The sequence below is a fragment of the Lepisma saccharinum genome, chromosome 2 (assembly GCF_977018435.1).
Source record: "Lepisma saccharinum chromosome 2, izLepSacc3.1, whole genome shotgun sequence".
Classification (NCBI taxonomy): Eukaryota; Metazoa; Arthropoda; class Insecta; order Zygentoma; family Lepismatidae; genus Lepisma; species Lepisma saccharinum.
Genome location: NC_139230.1, coordinates 136,057,923 through 136,083,397, shown reverse-complemented (window position 1 = coordinate 136,083,397; position 25,475 = coordinate 136,057,923). Strand labels below are relative to the sequence as shown.

The following is a 25,475-nucleotide window of genomic DNA, read 5'->3' as shown; positions in this document are numbered from 1 at the left end:
ATTTCTGGGTTGCGAACCACGGACCATTTGATTTTTGCCTTATAAACATCAGGATTCACGTAAAATTGACCAGATGTTTTTACTGTTAGGGACAATATTTCGCATTTTTTGTGTATTTTTACTCAGAAAACGCTATTTGAACAATTCAAGCAAGAGTTCGCATGGCGATTTAGACACACAAACCGTGTTTCTTCAACTTTAGCTGAAGTTTAGGTTTATTTTTTACTCTAATATCACAATTTATTCTATTCAGGCAACATTTTTTATTAAATTTTGGACTCACAAAGACATTTTTCAACTTTTAACTTGTTATTTTAAAAGTTTATTTCCATTTTTTACTCTAATATCACAATTTCTTCTATTCAGGCAACATTTTTTATTAAATTTTGGACTCACAAAGACATTTTTCAACTTTTAACTTGCTATTTTAAAAGTTTATTTCCATTTTTTACTCTAATATCACAATTTCATCTATTCTGGCAGGAGTGTTTATTGCAGTTTAGACTTGCAAAGATAATTTTTTCAACTTCTTTTATTAATTTTTCTATTTATTGCCTTTTGTATCTTATATTTTTTAATTTTTAACTTTGAGTTTTGTTCTTTATTTCAAAAATTTCTCTAATCACTAAGGAAGAAGTACTTTTAAGTAAAACTGTACCCACAAACTTTATTATTACTATTATTATTAGTATTATTATTATTATTATTATTATTGTTTTTGTTTTGATGTAGTTGTTGAATCTTGTTGTTGTTGTTAGGGTTTATTGACTTCCACTACGCTATTTTTGGTTTGCTTCGTAGGAAAGTTTGTTTATTTTAGAGTTTCCTCGGTATTTTCTTACTGTTAGGGTAGGTAAAGTTTCTTAAATATATGAGTAGGGTTCCATATATTCTTGTTCTTGCATGTTTTTCATATGATGTGATCACAAAAACTCTCCAAGTGCTTTTACTGCATGTTTCCATTTTTATTGAGGCTTAGTGATTCCTAGAGCCACCTTATGCATGAGAGAAAGCTTGAAAATTTCGATCTCAGATAACCATCAACCTTATGTCAGAGTATTTTCGAGTATATTTTAGACTTATTATGGACCACTAGAATATCACGGCTTTCTTAATTTTTAAGTATGTTGCGCAGTTATTGTATTTTTGCTTTTGGTTACTAGATAAACTGTATGAAATGTTTAATATTTGTACTTTTTTTGCACTTATAAGAGGCCAAACTTTTACTGTAACTAAAATTATTATGTCTCTAAGCACTGAAACCCCTTTACCAAGAGTACTATAACTGAATGTTTATTAATATTGTTTCTTTAATAATAATACTGTACTAGCAGAATGCTAAGGCTTCAAAAGATAGCTCCCAGAACAAAGTACAGCGTGGAGTATAGGGCCGCATGCAAATGATTATTCAAAGGAGCTTCGTAGATCAATAAGACAATAGCGATTATTCTAAGTACTGCAACTTGACCGAAAATAGGAAACCTACACAAGAACATCAACACAAGAAGGAAAGATACTTACTACCATTACAACAGCCACTCAATATCACAAAAGACCATGCAAAATATTCTACAACAATGTGCTTCATAACATAAAAAACTGCTAAGATCCCAAAAAGTATCCAATCAATGAAAGAAAACTGCTTGAAAAGAGAGAACTCTCTACAGTCTCGCAGAATTATAGGAAAATAACAGCAAAACTTGGAAGCATACACACTCAATAATGCTCAATATGCATACACTTCACATGCAATCCCCTGCAAAAGGCACATAGCAGAAACTCATCTGAACTTGGACACCAAAAAACAGCACTTTGGGATTACTAATACTCATAAATACTACATTGCCTGCCCTTGTTTGAATACCGTCGATGCAAACTTCATAGCAAAATATTGAAAAACGTCAGATGGATGTTCGTATAAGTGTGTAAATGTGTGTGTGTGTGTGTGTGTGTATAAAAGAGAATATATGTGTATTTACCAGAGTGTGGTCTTACATAAATTGATAAAAACAGCAATATAGAACCTGATAGAATAGGAAATAGTAAAAAATAATGTTTTTAACATGCCAAAGTAATTAGTTTAGTTTGTTAATTATAAGAAACATAAGTTAATTACAAGAAATATAAATGAAATGCGCTAAATAAGTACAATTGTTTGGTTTGAAGGTGGTGAATATATCGAATTTGTGCAAAAGTTTGCATTATAACCAGTGAATTAAACAACGTTTGCGTTAGAATAGCACAAAATAGCATACTTATTAGATTAAAAACAAACTTTCTGAAGCAGTAAAGTATTGACTAGGGCTGAATGATTCAATTACTGTAAAATATTAGTCTCAGATTGAAGTAAATAAAGTGTAAACAATACCATTTGTTTGCAAAATAGGGTTGTTAATTCCTCAGATAGCAGAAATATCAACTTGTACACAGTAAATTTGAGAGTTTTAGCAATATTTGTCGTGAAATGAATATAAGTGTAACGTGCCAAATACGAAATATTTAAGAAACAGTACAGTATAACCTCAATTTTGAAAGCTAACAGTACTCTAGTGTTTCTACATAGGCGTCTGTAGTGGTAAAATACATCCAGTCCTTAAGATTTTTGGCCATCCATTCATCCTCAGCGTCACGATTAGTCCCAAAAGCAAAAAAGCGAAATCTTGTGGTTGTTATAATTTCTACTTTTCATGCAATCACATACACTATAGTACTAAGTTTAGTGAATTTTGTCGTCTTCCTGATTGGTCTGTTAAAGTTAGTAATCAATAAAAATATACTTACATAGAAAAAATCCTGATATAGTTGGATTCTGAAAAGTAAGTACAATCAGTGTTCTTGCTACATTTAGCACCTAATAAAGTATAAATTGAAGTCTAGTTAGTGTTGGGCAGTAAAATGTTCTGGTACATGTAGTTACTTGAAATAGCAAATATTGGCTGTGTAACTGGTAAAGCACTCAAAAAATCAACTTCGTTTCCTCGTAGTACTCCCTGAAAGTGCTTCTTGCACGCTAATAAGGCTCTGGCGTGTGTTCCTATGCCTCCTACTAGCCTCTGTAAAATTCATATTGACCAGTGCTTAACCATTCAACATGCTGTAGAGCCTAAGCTTTAAGCTTCAGTCAGTGGAATTTAGTTCTCAGGGACATATAGTGAATGTAGAATAAAAAATAGAAGCCTCGAATAATACAGCATAACAGATACAAATAACCCCTGGTATTAATCAAACACTCAAAAAGTCAATAGTACTTGAAACGTACCCGAATAAAAGACTATAAAGGTAAATAGCATGGTAAGAAAAGTTTGGCAGGTGGACTTAAGAGCCACGTAGTCATCTGCTAACATCGACTTGTCCTGTGATTTGTCATTATATTGTTAAATTGTTATATTTAAGGGATGAAAGAAACAATATTAATAAACATTCAGTTATAGTACTCTTGGTAAAGGGGTTTCAGTGCTTAGAGACATAATAATTTTAGTTACAGTAAAAGTTTGGCCTCTTATAAGTGCAAAAAAAGTACAAATATTAAACATTTCATACAGTTTATCTAGTAACCAAAAGCAAAAATACAATAACTGCGCAACATACTTAAAAATTAAGAAAGCCGTGATATTCTAGTGGTCCATAATAAGTCTAAAATATACTCGAAAATACTCTGACATAAGGTTGATGGTTATCTGAGATCGAAATTTTCAAGCTTTCTCTCATGCATAAGGTGGCTCTAGGAATCACTAAGCCTCAATAAAAATGGAAACATGCAGTAAAAGCACTTGGAGAGTTTTTGTGATCACATCATATGAAAAACATGCAAGAACAAGAATATATGGAACCCTACTCATATATTTAAGAAACTTTACCTACCCTAACAGTAAGAAAATACCGAGGAAACTCTAAAATAAACAAACTTTCCTACGAAGCAAACCAAAAATAGCGTAGTGGAAGTCAATAAACCCTAACAACAACAACAAGATTCAACAACTACATCAAAACAAAAACAATAATAATAATAATAATAATAATACTAATAATAATAGTAATAATAAAGTTTGTGGGTACAGTTTTACTTAAAAGTACTTCTTCCTTAGTGATTAGAGAAATTTTTGAAATAAAGAACAAAACTCAAAGTTAAAAATTAAAAAATATAAGATACAAAAGGCAATAAATAGAAAAATTAATAAAAGAAGTTGAAAAAATTATCTTTGCAAGTCTAAACTGCAATAAACACTCCTGCCAGAATAGATGAAATTGTGATATTAGAGTAAAAAATGGAAATAAACTTTTAAAATAGCAAGTTAAAAGTTGAAAAATGTCTTTGTGAGTCCAAAATTTAATAAAAAATGTTGCCTGAATAGAAGAAATTGTGATATTAGAGTAAAAAATGGAAATAAACTTTTAAAATAACAAGTTAAAAGTTGAAAAATGTCTTTGTGAGTCCAAAATTTAATAAAAAATGTTGCCTGAATAGAATAAATTGTGATATTAGAGTAAAAAATAAACCTAAACTTCAGCTAAAGTTGAAGAAACACGGTTTGTGTGTCTAAATCGCCATGCGAACTCTTGCTTGAATTGTTCAAATAGCGTTTTCTGAGTAAAAATACACAAAAAATGCGAAATATTGTCCCTAACAGTAAAAACATCTGGTCAATTTTACGTGAATCCTGATGTTTATAAGGCAAAAATCAAATGGTCCGTGGTTCGCAACCCAGAAATAAGAGCAAATAGTGGATCGCATCCACTTTAACCTGTAGATACTGGAACTGAATGTTCCTAGTTCAACCAAATTCCTTACGGTTTTGGTCAAATAGTCTTTGCAATGTTACGAAAGGCGGGAGAAAACATCGCGTATATTACTTCTGCCAAAATAAAATTGGAACCTCAAAGAAAATCAATACCCGCGTGTAAAAGAATTGGCGGGACCAGGCTTCCATTCAACTCCAGAAAAAAACGATGGGGGACGGAACAATGGAGAACCTTTCTTCCCCCTCGTGCATCAATGATCGCTGGCGGAATGGGGTGGCGAAGAATGCAAACTCATAACAGGTTCTTCCGTAACAGGTTAATATTAATAGCATATCTTCTGCCCGCATACTTCGTTTTCATATAGGCTACATCGTTCAATTTCTTCGCCTTTAAAGCAAACATGTGTTATAATATCTTCTACCTCCGATCGAACGCGTCGGCACCGGTTGAATACGGGTAAATCCGGATCCTTAATTATACCAAATATGACTCACCACCGACGCCAAAATGGCCGGACGTGACGCCTTAGAATAGGCCGAAAGTGTCTTTTGTACATTAATGGAAAAACCATTAATTCCAAGTTCCCACGTCTGTATAAAGCACCCATGACTCATATCCGGCAGAAACGCATTAATAAAATACAACAATAGTGTTAGAATAGTCCGAAAACGAACTCCATAATAGTGTCTTTTGTACATTAATGGAAAAACCATTAATTCCAAACTCCAACGTCAGTATAAATCATCTGTGACTCATATCCGGCAGAAACGCATTAATAAAATACAACAATAGTGTTAGGTTAGGGTAAAAACGGAATACATAATAGTATCTTTCGTGCACTAATGGAAAACCATTAATTTCAAACTCACACGTGTGCATGAGTCATCGATGACTCATCTCCTCCTCCACCCACGACACGTGGCGCAAGATTAATTAACAATAGCGTCACCCCTCGATACTGAATTAAAAAAGCCATTAATCATAATTAAAAATGACAGAATAACAATAGCCGAGCGTCGTTATGAATACATTATTTTCCGCTAAGTATTTTCGAATCTACTCCTAGTACCTGGATCCGTGGAGAGTGTAATGCTGTGGTGGGTTTATGATCGTGCATTGCCCATATGTGTTTGCCCCTCCCTCCCCCTTTTTGTGTCTTAATGATCATTCATCCTCACAGTTAGCCAAAAGTGACGAACCAAAATACCCGAAAACAAACAAACTTTGGGTTTTGTCAGCAATAAAAGTGATTATGTTATTTTTGTCTGCCTTCCTCTACATACAATAATACATTTCTTTGAATGTACTCAGAATTGTCACGTTGTGTTGATAGACATGAAATGTGTATTACCTAGAGTTGGTGCACGGAGCATTGACCTAACGGTAACTAGCACGAAGAATGTGTGACATACCATACGTGAGATACTAAGTACTAATGTTTGGGCAAGGGAGCTTCATTATATTCAGTTGTATTTTCTAAGCTTAACTTCATTACAATGGCAACTTATTCTAACCTCGGGATGAAGCGTTGAATAGTGAATTTTACTATATAAAATTTAGAAAAAAACTATTCACAGACAAGACCTGGCAATAAATTTGAAATGTATTTATGATGAGATAATATTCCTTATTTACATTTCAGAGTAATTATTAGGCTGTGGGCAGGAAACTAGGTGTTATACCATTTGGCAAGCCTACATGTCTGGCAGGAAGAAAGATAATGGATTTTGTGCGTCTTTTACAAAATCATTCATGACTATCCATGTAAAGTGAGCTATTTCGAGAATCTCACTTTCAAAAAAGGCCTTCCATTTTTTTAAAAAAAAGACATTATAACGGAAGCACCAACCATGTAATTGCAATGCTCACAGATGAGGAACGAACACAAAGCTCACATCTTACTCAGGCTTCAAGCCTAGAGCTCCTGGCTTTGTAGGGCGATGTGCAAACCACTGCTGCTCGTGTGCACCTCCCTGCGTATTTTTTCTTAGCTGGGTATGAATTAATCATTTCAGGAGCTGAGTGATGTAACAGGTGTAAGCAAAACTTAATGCAAGTTGCGTGTGTCGGTGGCGGAAAATACACATGTGCCGAATAGGTTCATCTGTCATAGTTCTCGGTTTATGTTGCTGGTACAGTACCGAATGCCATTTCCCAAGCCATCTGGTAATATTAAGCAATATTATAGCATTCCAGCGTTATATATTTTCGAAAATCTTAGTATGGATTCCACAATTAACAGTCATGTTCATCGATAGCCATTCTCTCAAACTAAAATATTTTTTGTGTGTTTATTTGTTTTACATTTATTGTGTATCTAGTTCTTAAATATTCATTATTTATTCCTTTCACTTTCTGTAGCAAATATAAACTGAGCTGTATGCCGATTAATAAAATATATCAAAATTAGAATAACAATAGTATTGCTGAAACATGTTTTTGTTAATCGTCAATTATGGAAGCGAATGACTAATCTAAAATCTTTACAATCAAGTGGAAAGATAATAGTAGGCAAATTTTGCATCGTCCACTCACTCTTCTTTTACATCCTATGAGTGTTGAACAGTGGCGTGGCCAAGGGGTGTTGGTGGGTACATAACCCCTCTTTTTGCCCAGTATTAAAAAAAAAGCGTCAAAAGGCAGGAATGATGGCAAAATGAGAACTAACTGCGAAAAAAGTACATGTAACCCCCTCCTTTATTTCGGAAATCCTGGGTACGCCATTGGTTTTGAAGAAATTGAATTGTACTAATGCTGGTGCAGAAGTTGGGCTCTAGTTCGTTAACATTTTGATTCAATCCTGGAACTTAGTTTACACAATTCAAGGTGAATGAACATGGCAATAACTTGCCTACTATTTTCAATGAGTTTAGTTTGCTTTTATTTTTAATTGTTCTTGAACATTTAACGATTTATCTTTAACAGAATACAATGGTGCAGAACTTATTTGACATATATTTACATTGAAAAGATAAAAAAAGGTAAAAGTGCTCCCCTGTGCTTAGCACCACGCCATGAAGGCGTATAGGGGGTGTGGGGGTAACACCCCACACTTTCTTGATCCGGTCGTGAGTGGGGGTGATGTGATCTGCATTACCCTCAGGTACACATGCCATTCGACCGTGGGTGGGCCCCGGGGCCGCTTCCAACGTTAGAAAAGTTCCTGGATTTGAACTAGCCGGGGTATTACAAATTACATTTTATATGAACATGTTTTAAGATACCTTCTTTTTATTCATATACAACCTTTAGGAAATTTGCATAATTCTTTCTGTTATAAACAATAATGTTTTGCATTAATTCTTGTTGTAAGAAATCTTTAAAATTACATGCGTACTTAATATTTGTGCAGTTTAAAGTATAGTAAATAGAATTGCTAATAAGCCATTGTACTGCATTCCATTTGGTTTTAGGATAATACTTAAAATCTGGTAATATTACAGTCTGTGTCGTATAATTAGCTGTTGATGTACGACATATTCTACTTAACATGTTTCGTAATTCTTGCCACATGGTACTTGCGTGACGACATTTAGATATTCTGTGTTCTATTGTATCTTCTTCATTGCACGCATTACATAATGACGTGTCACTGAATTGAAGTCGATGTCTTTTACTTTTGGTATCATATTTATCATGTACTAATATGTACCATAAGGATTGAACCTTGTTTGTTAAATGTTTCGCCCAAACATTCGTCCATACTAGGTTCCATTCCTTATTGGGAGTTTGTTGCTCTACTTTCGTTGACTGCGTATTTAGCTCAAGTTCCTGGCGATACAAGTCATTGACTTGCAGGTTCCCTATCGTACTTCCTGCTCCCAGTCTGTACACACATTCTGCAATAGAAGGTAAAAGATAAGCAAAGTTTTTCGGGATAGTTGCTGTGTGCATTGGCAAGGTCAAGGGAATTTTATCGAGGATCGATCGTAGCACTATCGCTGTGTAGCTATCTGGTTGTTGTATAATCATCTGTAGATTACGCGTGTTGAACAATGCCGCTGCTTTCCATTCCACGTGCATTAGTCCCATTCCACCTGCCGTTCGCTGTTGCATTGCAATGTTATTATAAGCCACTCTATAAAACCTGACCTTGCCACAAGAAATACATAGCTAGCGATCGTAAACGTGTTGCAAAAATTCTTGACAAAGGGAAGAGTGCTGCAACAAACCAAACTTTTTCGAATATGTATTTGTTTAAATAATGTACTCGTGATATAAGCAATAAATTTCTTAACACATTGGTTTTAATCAAACCTTGTATGTTATTTATTATTGTTTCAAAATTTATATTGATCGTCGATTGTAATTTATTCTGAAAAACTATCCCCAATATTCTTACTTTATCTTTAGTTACAATTTCACGTCCATATGTTAAGTTTGTTTGTTTTCCCAGTGGCAACAAATACGATTTTTTATAATTAATTTTTGCACCTGATATTTGCATGTATTCATTTAGGCAGACTATATCTTCCTCATAATCAGTCTTCGAGTTAATGAAGGCTGTTACATCGTCCATATACCCACATACATGTAAGTTTTTTCACAATATCTCTGAGATGACAATTTTGTTTGAATTATGTTCAGAAAAGGTGATAACGATAACATTAACAGATATGAACTTAACGGGGATCCTTGTAAGACTCCTCTTTTCACCTGTATTGTCGATGTTAGGAACCCATTAACATGTTTCATAATATATGTATATTTCTAGTTAATAGTTGTACCCAACTAATAAATTTATCACCAAATCCAAGTTTTTGTAAAACTAATTTTAAGTATTTATGGATAACATAATCATATGCAGATGCAAAGTCAAGCTTGTCATTCTTCTCTTCATATGTTGCTATTATATCTCTAGTTATCATTAATGCTTGGTGTATGGTGCCAACACTTGGCATTCCATATTGTGTGTTACCTAATAACAATGACATATATGGTTTTAACCTATTTGATATTATTTTTGTTAAGATTTTATACTCAACATTCATTAGATTAATTGGTCTGTATTCATCAATTGTTATCGGTTTCTCTATCTTAGGTATTAAAACAGTCACTCCAGTACTACAATTTTTTCCTATCTTAATTTTGTGAAATACCACTTGAACCCACTTAGTTACTGTGGATCCTATAGTAGGCCATATCTTTATATAACCTTCACTTGTAATACCATCGATATCTGTTGATACATTTCCACGTAAACTAAAAACCGCTTTAGTTATTTCATCCTGAGTAAACTCTTTTTCTAATCTTCATCCTGAAGTATTGTGGGTATCCTATATTATTTATTATTATGTTGTCATCTATTATGTCGATCGTTTCTGTTTCAATTTTTTGTTGAAAATGTTCCTTTATTACTTGTTGAATTTCAGATTGCATTATAATTTCTTTCTCATGTTTGTTTTTAATTTTGTTTATAATTTTTCTCTGACCTCTATTTCGTTCTTCTTTTATATGATATAATGTGGTTGTTTCTCCGTGATCAAAGGGCTGTACCTTACTTCTTACTTGAATACCTTTTATTTTATTTCTATGGAATCCTAATAATCTCGCCTGAACATGCTTAATTTTATCTTGTACTGACTTACCTTGCAATACTTGATATTTTAATTCATGCAAAACACTATAGTAAAAATTGTACATACTATTTCTGTTTTGATATTTTTGTTTTCCATAGTTTTTACGAAGTTTTTGGAATTCTACTTTAAAGCAACTATCCCACCACTCCACAAGATTTGTCTTATAAGTAGTTTTTGTTGAGCACGTCTTCCATTTTTCTTGAAAACGTACTATGAATTCCTTGTCTTGAATCAATGCATTATTTAAATGCTAGAAACCTGGTCGTCTACAAATATTATCTGAATCTATTTTGATCCTAACGATATATGAAAAATGGTCTGTAAAGCAAATTGGGAAAGTTTGCACATTAGAAACATGGTGCTTAATATTATTAGATACATAAATTCTATCAATGCGCGAGGCATGATTTGGTTTGATGTACGTATAACCTTCTTCATTTCATTCAACATATTCCCATGTATCAAGTAATTGTAATCCATCTATTAATGATTTTAAAGCTGGGGAGTAGTTGTAACCTGGTTTTTGATCAATGGTTCTTAGAACTGAATTAAATTCACCTCCTAAGATGATAGATGTAATATTACCACTTAATTCCCCAGCCACGTCTTCTAGAAAGAAGTGGTTCCGCTGTGTTCTGTTTTGTGAACCAGAAGGTGTGTAAATATTACAAAGTTTTACTCCATTTAATATTGCTGTTATTATTCTTCCTGAATAGTAACATTGTACCTGTTGTATCGGTATTCCTTTACGAATATAGAGAGCTGGACCATGATTTTGTGGAGTAAAATTATTATACACATCATATATGTTACCGTCTTCTAAATATGGAGTTCCAATTTCTTGCAAAAAGGCTATATCCACATATGCTTTTTTAAGGAAGTCTAGTAAAGCTTTCTGCTTAATATTACTACACGACTTATTATAATTAATAGTAGCTACTGTATAGGTCAACATATTATGAATGTATAATGAAAAACTAAGGATTACATGTAGATATATATAAATATATATAGAATTATAAGAAAATACTCTTTTCCAGTACATTTTACCTTAATCTTATTCTGGTTATATATGCAATATTTCACACCAATTATCAAGGCCAAACTATTTGTTAAATTATTGTTTTGATTTACTTAAATCACCTACCCTGCGCCTAGATCTTCTTCTTTTTTCTAAGTTCATGTCGCCGCACTTTTAGTCCTTTTTTTGTGCCAGTTACATTTTCCACTTACATTTTCATATTTACACTACTACTCTCATTATCTTCATCAGTAATTAACTCACTATCCATATCGTCTCCCATTGCGTTTTGTTGTTCTTCCTGTCTTTCTGCTGTCTTCTGATCCTTAATGTCATGGGTGCGTACCACGCCATCCTCTACGACTACTTCTCTCACTGATTCCGGTTTGGAGTTTTCTTTCTTAGTTACCAAACATGGTGTACCATCTTCCTCTAAGATCTTTGAAGCCGCAACTACCACTTCTGCTTCCTTCGTGGTGTCTTCTACGGGGTTGGTAGGTGTTCCGTCCTTCTGGGGGTTAGGGTGTCTTTCTGTATGTATTTCAGTTGATTCCAGCTGATTCTCAAGGCTAGTAGAAGGTGTTTCACTGGATGGAACTTCTTGGTATGGTCCTTCTCGTTGTAGCGCCACTTGACTCTAGTTTCGTCCGTGCCTGAGCGGAACAGTGGGTTGACGAAGGTCGCACATCCTACGTTCGTGACCAGGCTGGTGACAAATCTGGCATGTCCGTTGCTGTCCATCATAGATAACGTGACACTGAAACGAGCGTATTACTAGAAACGAAGGTATTGGTTTTGTGACTTCCATTTTAGCCACTCGCACTCCATTATACACTGGGTATCGAAAGTTCCCCAACCATTTTTCTTTGTCTACACTATCGACAGTTCCAAATTCTCGCAGTTTTTCTTTCACGCTATCATCGTCCATTTCCAATAAGAGATTAAAGACACGCACAAATTTCACTTCCCTTCCCGCATCTTCTAGTGACACTTTCACACTATTGCCATGAGCGTAACGAAACTCCATGTCAGGTCCATGCTGTTCTAATAGTTTTCTCATTGTCGCTTTTCTCACAATTTTAATATACACACAACGCAAAATTGTCGGGAGTTGTATTCCCATCAATTCGTCAACATGCAGACGGAATTGTCCGTGAATAAATTCATGTATATCCGTTGCCCTCGGTTTAGGAGCATTCACTGGAAAGCTTATCTTTATCGTATTTAACCTATTCATTTCGTTATTCTTACTTGCCACTATAGTACTTACTGGTTTATCGATTAGTCTTTTATTTTACAAGTCCAATTTTTCAGACGTAGTTGACTCACCAGCTGCACTCGGCGAAACGCACTACCAGAGACCGATATCATCAGCACGTCCAACACCACCGGCGTCCACCGAGGAACTAAAATTTTCTGCCACCGGAGGGGTTTGAACCTACGACAATCAGCTTGTAAATCCTTAACGGTAACCACTACTCCACAAGCTTTCACCGACTGAGCCACCGCGGCTGCTTTGAAAGTCATGCTTGATTTGTTTGACTTTTGTTATTTAACATCGCTTTTCTACCACTTTTGTCTAATCGCGTCAATGAGTATGAGTGATGATATGAAAGGACACTCAAAAAACACTTTATATGTCTCATGCCCAGGCCGGGATTCGAACTCAGGACTCCTTACGTCGTAGCGTGCTGTTCCAACCACTCTGGCACGGAGGTCGGCTAGATACCTTGGAGTATTCACTTATATGTGCGCAAAATTCGTCAACACATTTCGAAATGACGGACTAATAACAGATTTTCCTATCTTGAGGAAGCTTTAATTTTACTCATTTGCAAGTTTTTGCCTAGACTACATTTCCGTAGATAAAGAAACTAAACTCTCAGCACTTTTAGACCATTTTTTGAGCTATAGTGCGTCATATAAGAGGAGTTGGGATCGAATTGAGAAGATTATGTGTACTTTTTTTAGTAGTCGGTCTTCATTTTGCCATCTTATCCTGCCTTTGACGTTTTTTTAGGAATACTGGGTCAAACCCCACCCATTTAGGCACGTCACTGATGAATAATTTCCAGAGAACATGCCAACTCATCGACTGCTGCCCTGTGGCCCATTGGTTCGTCAGAATCATCTCTCAAGCTTGTTGAATCTTCCCGTCAGTGATGGCGGTTGATGGGCGTCCTGCTCTCGCTTCGTGCTTCCCGCTTGTCCGGTCATTTTTAAACCTCTCGATCCACCCATACACACTTCTACACGGTAGAACACTGTCCCCATATAGTACAGAAATCCTGCGATTAATTTCAGCCCCTGACACACCTTCAGACCAGAGAAACGGATCACTGATCTTTGTTTTTCTTGGTACACACTGCCATCAGAGCGGCCATGTTTACTCTGTTACAGAAGGAAGAGAAATGGAGCGATTAAGATAAAACCTCGACAACGTAACCACAAGAGTACCACCTTTCAGCACGCGAGCGCTGAAAGCAGTGTGACCAACCTAAAGAAAGCTATGGTGAAAGTGCGTATAAATTTTAACTTCCCTCGTATATTACATTTGGTTGAAGTCGGCTTTTTTATCAGATCACTTAAGCTAAAAGTTTTAAAGTTTAAAAATATATATATAATGTATGAATTGGGAGGGGCCTAAGGATCGAAATGGGGCAAAGTCGCCAACTTTTTGATCAAGATACTTGTAGCAACTTTATAGATTTTAATCTGAAATTCATGCAGCCACTTGATAGTTCGAATGACTTGTCTGCTGTTGCATTTGATCAAAATTGTTCAGAGCAACTAATGATGGGGAGCTAAGAACTGATTTTCCTAGTTTTCTAGTTTCCTAGTTTTTGGACATTTCGAATTCTTCGAACTGTTTTAAATCTCTGTGGAGTGTACATTTAATGAGGTTAAGAAACGTGTCTAGTAGCAATTGTAGGGTATCACGTAAGCATTCATTTGGTATTGAAGGTGGTTTTGATGAAGGTATCTTAAATATTCATAGCAGCCAAAACTTTAAGGACTGCTCTGGAAATCGGTTAAGACGATTAATTGCTATTTACTACAATTGCTACGATTAAATATGACGGACAATATGAACGTAACAAAAATATACGCTTGGTGCATTTGATTTGCAGAAGATTTTTTTCTTTCCCTTGAAAATTAAAAGTAATTGTTTAACTTTTGTCTTTGTTGTTATCTTACTATTGTTTAATATGACATTTATAATTATTTATTGCAGATAGATTTGGAAGAAAACCTGTAATTCTTGGGGCAAGTTTCGTGTTCACAGCAGGATCCATAATAATGGGTGTTGCCGAGACAAAGGAAGTTCTCCTGGTAGGAAGAATTGTTGTTGGCATAGGAATAGGTAAGTTCATTTTAAAGTGATATAGGGGGTGTAAGGGGTGATTTTCTACGTAGTACACCCAACTGTCAACCTCACTTCCACGTAGTACATCCTGGACTGCATTTTGCACACGAACGAGGCTCTGGCGACTGGCACTCTGGCCAGTATAATTTTGTGTGTGTCGTCCTGTTTTTGTCTTTGTGTGTGCTGAGTGCCCCTTTACAGCCTCAGCTTTTAACGGAAGTCAGAAAATTTTAAGCTTTTAAGATTTTACATATGCAACGTTAGAGTTGTTCTTTGTAAAGATAAGGGGCTGGACCCCGTATAATGTGACGGGTGCAAAATAGCCGAAGTGCTGACGCACCCAAAATTTTAAAATCAAATCAAATCAAAAGTGGTATAGCTCTTCCCTGATTGCTATTGAGCATCGTCTTGTTTAATGATAATAATGTTCTCCTGTTTATCCAGAATAGTCCAATAAATACTTGGGCTCTTCTTGTGATCCAAACAAAGGCTGGCCTTCCCGATGGCGCACTGGTCGCGTCATCGCCTTGTAATCAAGGGGACCCGGGTTCGATACCCGGTGGAGGCACATAGTGGTTCGGATCGCACTTTAAACTGTAGGTCCAGTCTCAATTAGCTTTACTGTGCATAAGGTGGACTTAAAACACCAAATCAACTAACCAAACAAAGGCTGTTTTGCGGTCATGAATTTCTCAACACTTTACTACTTCCAATCTTATTGCTTTCAACGGGAATAAATTTGAGTCTATTTTCTTGTCCAGTCTTTCTGTTATTGAAGTCTTGTGTAACTACTCTCACAAATTATGGAGATATCATAGTAGAAGAACGCTGGCCCACAAGATGAAAAACTTGATGGAGTAAAAGGAAGTGAGATAGGAAATGAATTGTTGTATTCGTGTTTGTTTACGGAAGAACCAATTTACAATAGCATACCTTAAATGTATGCTTCATAGGGAAACGGAGGGGCGGGGAGAGGTTTGTGGAGGCTAGTGTCATTGAAATGCACTGTGTTTGCAAGTTTCTTTTCAGGGTCGAATTCGAATAAGGTGTGTTGTAGAACTGGTTCACCGATGCATTTTTCTTTTGTTTCCGGTCCGAGTGTAGATTTGATGTCTTATTGTTTTAAGCTTGAAGATTATTTTTTAACATTCATTTCGAGTTCGAAGGTTGTAACTTGATGATAATTGAATGTAATTTACAGGGTTTTCGAAATACAAAATTATGAAATTTACAGACACCTGTTGCAACAGTTTATTTTTAATCCCACATGTTTATGCAAGTTTATTAACCTCTTACGTATAAACATTCCCGTACTGAATTGATTGATTTGGTGTTTTAAGTCCACCTTATGCACGGATAGGCTAATCGGGACTGGACCTACAGTTTAAAGTGGAATCCGAACCACTATGTGCCTCTACCGGGAATTGAACCCGGAACTCATTGATTACAAGGCGACGACCACTGCGCCATCTGGGAGGCCTTTCCCGTACTGAATTCCTCCGCTAAATTTAAGTACTTAATACTTTGTTTCTGCTTGTACGTACTAGTGTGGCAATTCTCAGTTTTGAAGTTTGTAAAATATTAAACTTGACGAGCGCACTACTACGTTTTGTTTAATATTGTACTCAAGAAAACTACGAAAGTGCCTTATACCGCACCAGGTTCTATACTTTGTACAATCTCTAATTTGATAAGATTAATATGTTCAATATTTATTACAAGCTCTCGTTATTAGTAAAACCATTTGCCAAATATGCCATTCAACTAGCAATTGAAATAAATGTTTATTTACTTGTGTAACGTTACCAGTTCCTCTGTGGGGCCTTTGTAGTACACACAACTCCCCTACAAGCTATTGCAACTGACGGCAAGGATGATAAGAGGCAAATTGATTATCACCATGCTCATTAGCTTTCTTTCTCACTGTGTGAGGTTCAAGAATTGAAATATAAACGCCAATGAGAAAAGTGCAACTTGTGCTCCACCATCAATATAATTCTATTCCTTAAAGCATAGAATGTAGAAAAGGGAACGAAAAGAACTGGATAATTTATCTACAATTATCTTAACCGCTGTTGTGCATTGAAGGACGCTTCTGAGTTCTAACGAACCTAGATATGTCTGTGACTGCATATTATTAAAAAGTCCCAAAAGTGTTTTTTCGTGAGAACTATTAACTTTGTCAGCTTTTCGACATATCTAAACTAGATGATCCTTCCTGACTAATGTTACTCATTAAGTCTGATTGCTTCATTGTTATGACGGGTGTTTAAGAGGTTACTTCGGAAGCTGCGTTCTTGCTCTGACGCCTGACTATGACCCTCTGTGGAGCTTGTGTTATCTGTCTTGTTCATGTGTGTTTGTGATTGTTCCTTCGTTATTTTCATCGAGCCACCATTTATCTCCATCGTCACGATTAGCCAGAAGTGGCAGACAAGAATCTTAAAATTAGTCTAATGCAACTACGCGATACATAATGTCGTGTATAAATAATAAAAAAGTGTTGTTTATGTGGGTGTGCATTGCCTGTAAGGGAACATAGTTTGAACATGCGTATTTATGCCGTTTGGTAGTCTTTTAATAATCATATAGATACTTAAAAATTAAACACACGTTTCATTTCTCAGTTGCTATCTCAATCTGTTAATCAGTTTCTTCCATGAGTCAAATAAAAATATTACCAAAGCGTTGAGCAGTAGGTGCTGTTGACATAATTTATCCTCTTATGCTTCCTTCAGCATAACTAATGGCATCTTGCTATTTTATTTTTGTCAGTGCGTTTCTGCGCATAGGATACACATTTTACTTTAAACCGTTGATACTATACAAAGACGTCACCAGGTTCGTAATGTTACCAAAATGCTTTGCACGTACCTGTCAACGTCTCCCAAAGATTCAGTAGCCTCTGCGGATATTTTCTGGTATGAGACTGCAAGAGGTCTGCTGTGACGATTTGTTTACGGAACAGAATGAAACAATAAATTTATTAAGAAGCTGAAATAAAACTTCAGTATGTTAATTAGTCCATCGTGGTTCTTTACTCGTCTTTAAAAAATCGAGTTTGCTACTGTATCATGTCTTCAATGTGTAATTTTGTGTAACTGAGAATCTAACACCTCGGATTTTTTAAAAACTAATTGCTAAATTTAGATATCTTATTAACACTGCATTTATGGATGGTTGTATAAACGTGCATGGGGGTATGTTATGGAATGTAGTTTGATTTGTATGGAATTTAGATTGATTTACAGTGTTTCAATGAATAAGACGGCCTCCGTGGCGATTTGGTTAGCTCGAATTGGGGAACACTTGGACATTTTCCATCGTATTTTGTTCCTTCATCTATTTCAATTCACCATTCATCCTCATCGTCGCAGTTATACTAAAGGGGTACTCGAAATCGTCGCATTAACGTTTTATGGACATCCGCAACCTTTAAATCGAGAAGTCTTCATGTGCATGTTATAAATGTACTAATCTGTGTTAGGAATTTCACGTACACTAAACAAACAATGGAACTTCTTTACACTTGTAAACGTTGCACTTAACTTTCTAGTAGAAACATTTATGCATGTGGCAATTTTACCGTCAGTTACCAACGAAATAATCTGTGACCATTTATTCATTTAGCCATACTATCTGAACTCGTATAATAATTTTTAAAAATAACTCAATTCTACGGTAAGATTTTGAATATTTCGAATTCACTGCTCATTGTGATTAGGATATTCAGTGTCCATTGTAAACGTTTGTCACCTGATCTATGATTTTGTTATTAATCAGATTGCTCTGTTTGCTGGGGTTATGGACGTTTTCGAAGTTTGAAATGTAATATATACAAGGTGTGAAAATTTACGCTTAGATATTTTACAAACTAATGGAGTAAGTCTGTGTACACCTCTGGTGAAAAAGACATATTAATATGTGAGAATGTGGAAGTGGAGCCGGCGACAAACCCACTTGGTGACAGTGAATTTATGAAGGCCGACGGCTATATCAGACAAGAATAAAGCGCAAAGTCCCATTGACCACAATAGGGATAAATACGGCAATATGAATACTTGAATTTTACATGAAATGTAGTTAACACCAAGCAACTCAGTCCCCCTTTCATTTGTTATCAGTCCTGAAAGCTTTGGACATAATTGTATTTACTCCCCATATTATAGTAATGTTACTGTTCTGAAGTATCATTCAGACAATCGACTAGTGATTTTGGGAAAATTTAATCATTGGAAGGTTTTATCGTAAACAACCGAAAAAAATAGATAAACTTACTTGTTCTCTTTCCTACGTTAGATAATAGTTTTAACTGTCAAACTAATTTGACATATCTTGCAGAACTGCTACTTCCATCACGATTAATTACCGTCATTACAATAAATTTATTCTTGTCAGTACAAGAAATTTAATATTCTCTGATGGCCTGGTTGTGTCACTAATGTTTATTGGCCATGGAAACACATTTCAGTAGATCAATCCCATTTCGTACTAGTCCATTTCCGATTAAATTATTCCATCTATACATAAAATGGAATGAACCATCGAGTATATCTATTCAGCTTCATTAATGTCACTCAAATTTATCTTGCAATAAGTTTAGTTTCAAGAATATTGGGTGCGAGTGTCGCATTTTGTATTTTTATCAATTTTGTCTGTTTGCAATTACTGCAAAGTTTGCAGACTTATTCGCACATGTTTGTTTACAAAAATGCAAACTTACTAGTGGCTTAGATAGTTTGTTCTTGTTGGACAGCCGTTAGAAACGTTAAACGTTAAGTTGATAATGCGAAATATCTCACAAACGAAATAAATGTTTCTAATAAAAGTTCATTGACTTTAAGGGGGAATTGTCATTACGTATGTTTTAGTAGGGGGACATTTTCAAGGTCAGTTCTCTCAAATTATTTTAAATCAGAACCTAATTTTTTTGTTTAATATTTTAATTCCTCTTACAAAAATAATCAACTTTTGTGGAAATCATTTTTCTATTCAGTACGTAGTTTCACAGAAATTTGACATGTAGAAATTGATTACAGAAATTCACACTATTTCGTAAGCACCGAAATTTTTATTCCAAAAACTGAAGAAATGTTTGCAACATTTTTGAACGTTGTACAAAAGTAGTAATTATGCAAATTTTCAACTTTTAATATAAGATGAATTGTGTAATATAAATGAATAATTGTAAGAATCCGCAGGAGCGTCACAACAGTCAACTAAAACTGGAAGTAGAAAGGACGATGGATGGTTGTAGCAAGCACTGTAGCATGTGCACTATTTAAGTTAGTCTTCCTAGTGGTTCCAAACCGGTCATGACGTCATCAACCTATAACATGTACGGCGTATCTTTGCGTGTGCAGTTCATCTCCAAGTACTGCCGTCGTTCAATTGGTCACCTGTACGCGCACACTCCATGTTTGTCAAAATGTGCAAAACACTGGATTAAACTGTGTTTTATGTCAACCTTTTGCTCATATAGTCTTATCGGGACTAGGCCTAGATTTCAAAGTGGGATCCGAACCACTGTGCAATGTGACTCCACAGGTAACCGAACCCGGGATCCTTTGCTTACAAGGCGACAGCGTAATCCACTACACTACATGGGATACCTTCGTTGTAATATATACTTGCATATTTAATTTCTTTCGTTTTTGGAATAAAAATTTCGGTGCTTATAATAAAGTATAAATTTCTATCATTTTCTTCTTTTGAAACTACGCACACCATAGAAAAATGGTTTCCACGATAGTTGTTTATTTTTGTGACAGGAATAAAAATACGTATTAAACAAAAACTTTAGGTTTGCATTTAAAAAAAAAAATTGACCTTCAAATGACCTTGAAAATGTCCCCCTAACTAAAGTCTTAAAGTCAATTAACTTTTATTTGGAACATTTCCTTCGAAAACGCTTCGTTTGTGAGATATTTCGCATTATCAACTTAAATGTTCCATCCTGTACATATACAGTGCGTTCTTTTTGGCTCTGGGCCGAGGTAGCGTGTGAACAACTTTAAACAACTCTTATAACACAGAGTAGTACTCTTTATGCAATATATATATGCATATGTGTCTTTGTATTATACCTCACAGGTCATAAAATGACCTTCAGTAATATCGAAAATATTTTTGAGGTATGTTTTAGAGGTATGTATCTACCAAAAAGTAACTGGGCACCTGCCTGAAATGTTTGTCCTGGGTGTGAGCTCTGTCAATACCTGGTGGTACCACCTCTTGCTTCTGCAACAGATCATTGTATGTTAAGTGGAGTTGCTCATTGTATTACTTCTTGCTTTAAGAACTAAAGATGGGCCTTTTTTTTTATTTTCTTAAGTTTGGATAAATCAAGTGCCATCGTCTGTGTGTTCATGTTAGGTATGATAACAATTTTACCCTTAATTTAACCAAGGTATGCCTCATGCACCACGAGTCTTGCATACTTCACTTTAGTGAAGTGGCGTAGATGTGGGGACTATCGAGTTTGAATATTCTTCTATATATCTTCAACCCCCCTATTTTTTTTTTACACGCCATTAGTTCTAGTCTCAATTTTTAGGAGGCCATGTCGGTACCATCCCTAAATTGGTACATTTTCTCATCTTTTCCGTATAGCTGACAACGATGTTGTAAGCACAGATGCAATTCCTCAGTATTATACTAAAATTCAATTAAGGTACAGAAGCATATTCAGATTAATAATTAATTGGTAGCAATTCATGGAATTCAATAAGTCATAAATATTTTAAGTTGTCTGAGTGGCATAAGTCCTCGTGCTTGGGACAATATTTACGAAATATATTTTGTTGAGTACAGTAATAAATACAACTCTTCGTTTAGAATAGCGACTCGGAAAGCGTTGTAATAATGGGCACTGTTAGTTGACAGAAAAGCATGTATTTTCTTCTGCGGTTCATGCCATTGTATTGTCCGGTATAAGGCTGAGCACTAAACGCCTTGTTCTTCGTCAATAGGTATTCACATGGACATTTAAATGAACCTGTATTTGATTGAGTGTCGTCTGTATTTTTAATAAAGGATGTGAAATGCTTGTTTTGCAGTCCGCAAAAAACAAGCGAGAAATTTCATACGAGCACCGATTGAGTGATTCATTTTCTGACAGTGTACGTAACGTATTTGGATTAAAAAAAAAAGTTTCAGAATCTAATTATGAAATGTGAAGTGGGACGTGTTCGTTGATAATAACAATATAGCAAAACTGTGAGGAGGAACTTTTACAACATATCAAGAAACGTTGATATTAACTCTACGTGGTGGAATCAAAGCTCCTGACCGCGTTTTCATCATATACCTCGGGGTGCAGAACTCTAATATGTAAGCCCTTCAAAATGGTGTAAGTAACAAGACGACCTCGATGAGTACGCATGGAAGAACAGAAAAATTTACAGAATCCTTGTTGGAAATCTGTTGGTGGGAAACCTGGCCAAGATAAATATGGTGGGACTATGTTGAGACTGACCTGAAGGAAATTAGCAAGGACGGTCAAAATTCACTCTGACGGGGAAAACGAATGAATGTGATCGTAACACATGCATTAGATTTGGTACTGAGAACCCTTACACTTTTGTGTAGTTATAATATTTTTATTTAGCGTCATTCTCTTAACAGACAACCAAACCTAAATACCCGCTTTGGAATAAATTAAATCCAAATGTGATTATTTAAATCTGAAACTATTTATTGTCCTCTTTCTTTCTTGCCTTCTTTTATTGCACGCATACGTTTCACTTTATTTCTCTTACAGAAAATTAAGTATTTTTTTTCGAATTCTTGCTCTGGAATTGACAACTCTGCATATGTTCTGCAGAAATCTCATTCTGCATTAGTTACTGAATCATATAATTTTATAAAATAAGTGTGTGTAGTCGTACATTGCACCGTGCCACGAAGGCGCATAAAAGGTGTGGATTTAGGGCTTCACACATTCTCGACCTTGGTTATGGTTGAGTGGTGTGATGGATGAGCTCTGCACGTCTTTACCCTCGAGGGTTGCCCACAGGTGTCCATTGATAAGAAGGTGTGTGAGCTTCAGATCATGGACATTATCGGGAGAATTTCCACTTTGGATTGTAAGATCGAACACGTGTCTCCCGCATGAAAACCAGACACCTACCGATACTGACTAGAGCGCCACGACTCTCTTGTTTGTAGGTAATCGGTTTTAAACATGGGGTGGTTCATGCAAACTTAGAACGTTAAAGAATTTTGGGTCATGAGAACAAGATCTTAAAACTAGTTATTTTTTAACTATATTAATCTTACAAAAAAATCACTTTTCAAAATGCATCATAAAATTTGACTAAAAATATAATCGTTCTGTTGATAAATTTCATTAAAAAATCCTGGGGTTCAATGTTCAATGGTGTGTTATTCCGGCGTGGAATAACCCTATAGTAATTCCTAAACTCTTTATTGAATTCTTTGCTATCATTCTGTGTTGTGTGTGTCAAGATTATTTCTTGGAGAAACATAAGTGCAGAGATAATTCTCGTGATGTTGACAGTAAGATTTTCACATGTTGAGTAAATTATAGAAGAATTTCACATGTGGGATAGTTTCGCTTCCTATACAATGACTTGATGTTATACAATCATCAGATAAAATATATTCTTTTGAATTATATATTATTTGTAGTTATAGAATATTTTTCCATACTTAATAGCTTGAGAAACATGTAAAATAATATTTTGTTATCGTATATAAGTTTCACCGCTTCAGTCGCAGTCTTGTGACCTCGCTACCTAAGTTTCTGGGTTTGAGCCTGACGTTGGTGTCCCTTCTTGATAAGAAAAAGACAAATGCATCTTGGGAATGAATTTTGTATTGTGCAGTCGCGGACACTTCTACGTTGTAAGGATTCTCCCAGAAGTAGTTTTTTTGTAATTTGTAGTTTTGATATGTAACGTCACTTTTCTTCCCACTATTGGCTAATCGCGACGATGAGGATAAATGATGATATTATGAAATTGACGAAGAGACACTCAAAAAGGATGCCGAAGCCAACGCCGGGATTTGAACCCGGGAACAACCTATATATATGTCGGGGACTGTACCATTAAATACTTCTGCACTGGCTGTCCACTGTGTGATTCCGTTGTGTTCACATGAAATAAGACTAGCCGATTAAGTGTCCTTGAGAATAAAAACAGCGGATATGTCGTCGCTGCTATGCGGAGAACTGGATTTAAATAAGGAATTACGCACGGACGATTATGTAAAATTCTTTTGCTTTCTAAAACGTAATTGCTATGCTTGAATAAGTTTATTTGTTTAGAAGGACCGTAAACAATAAAAAAAAAATATTTAGTGGCGCCACATAACTATGGCATTACTTGATATTAGAAGTAAACAGGCTGCTAGACAGGAACTGGCATATTACTTGTAGATTAATATAAAATCCATGTTATTGAAAGTTTTTTTTTTTTTTACGAAGCAGTGCTCGAAGCAAGGGTGTGTCTAAGATTGGGTCTGATGTGGCTGCAAATGCACATATGATAAAAATAACATTTTGAGAAAAACATGCTGGTCCTTTACATGTAATCAGAGAGCTGCACATCGGCCAGAATCGCTTACTAGGCCCGCCTGGCTGGCGGGCGGGCGAGTAAAACTGTAAACCTGGAGTTTGACCCGTCAAGCATGGAAAGCCCACGGGTAACTGGAAGGCCTTGCAAGACAAGCTCGCTTATCTTCAGCGAACGCTCATTCCGGTTTTGCACCGTCTCCAGTTACATAAGTTACGCAGTCACCCTTGCCAACTTTTAGATTCAAAACTCGTCAAGGAGCACTTAAAATGTTCATCACTTTTATCAATTTGAAATTGGAGACATTTATTCCTTGGTAGAAAACATTTGTATTTGTCACACCCAGTGGCGGCGATTGGGTTCCAAAACTAGGAGTCCAAGGTGCAAATGTGAGGGGGCAAGGACAGTTTAATTTACCTTGGTACATGAGGTTAGAGTGATGCAAAAGTAGCAAAAAGTGGGTGGGGGGAGGCAACTGCACCCTCTCGGCCCCGCCCCTAATCGCCGCCACTGCTGACACCTGTAAAGGAGTACGAACCAAGTTTCGCAAAAAGTTCCATCGTAAATATTTTGGAACTTTGTGTGACTGGTGGGTCTTCTACATTATACTTTTTTTGGGGGTATATATGGCGTAATGGTAGTGTCATCGCCTTGTAATCAAGGAGTTCCGGGTTCGATACCCGGTGGGGCACATGGTGGTTCGGATCCCACTTTAAACTATAGATCCAGTCCCGATTAGCCTTATTGTGCATAAATTGACCAAATAAATCAATCAAACATATTTTCTCTCTGGTGTAATTTTGCCAATTCAATATCCGAATTAGTTGCTCAAGATTCCCTTCCCCCCCTGAACACTAAAGCACGATGGTCCATAAAATGGAACATGAAATCAGAATTTGCATTATAAAAGGTTTATGAATACTGTCATCTCTTTCAACAAATCGTTGTTCGCTCATGTTATTGCTAGTTATCTAATTCTACAGACCGCATTGATAGTAATACGCAGTAGCGGCTCGTGGTGATCCAAAGTGGAGGGGCGATAGCTCACAAATGTCCTCTATTGATTTGCTTTATTTTACTTCGCCTTTTGTGCGACATTTGGCTAATTTGCGAAGATGGGGATGAGTGGTATGATGAAATTGATGAATGGACACTCACAAAATCCATGCCCAGGCCGGGATTCGAACACGGGATCCCTGGCGTGGTAGCGCGATGTGCTAACCACTCCG

At 35.8% G+C, this 25,475-nt stretch overlaps 1 protein-coding gene across 1 annotated transcript in view; it reads left to right on the top strand.

Annotated features, from left to right (window-relative positions):
- LOC145983662 (proton myo-inositol cotransporter-like) overlaps positions 1-19,964 on the top strand; it is a 178,377-nt gene extending 158,413 nt beyond the window's left edge. The window contains exons 3-4 of the mRNA XM_083116721.1: positions 14,576-14,704; positions 19,909-19,964. Coding sequence (XP_082972847.1) covers positions 14,576-14,704; positions 19,909-19,964 — 185 coding nt within the window. The remainder of the gene's footprint in view (positions 1-14,575; positions 14,705-19,908) is intronic.
- The last annotated feature ends 5,511 nt before the right edge of the window (positions 19,965-25,475 follow it).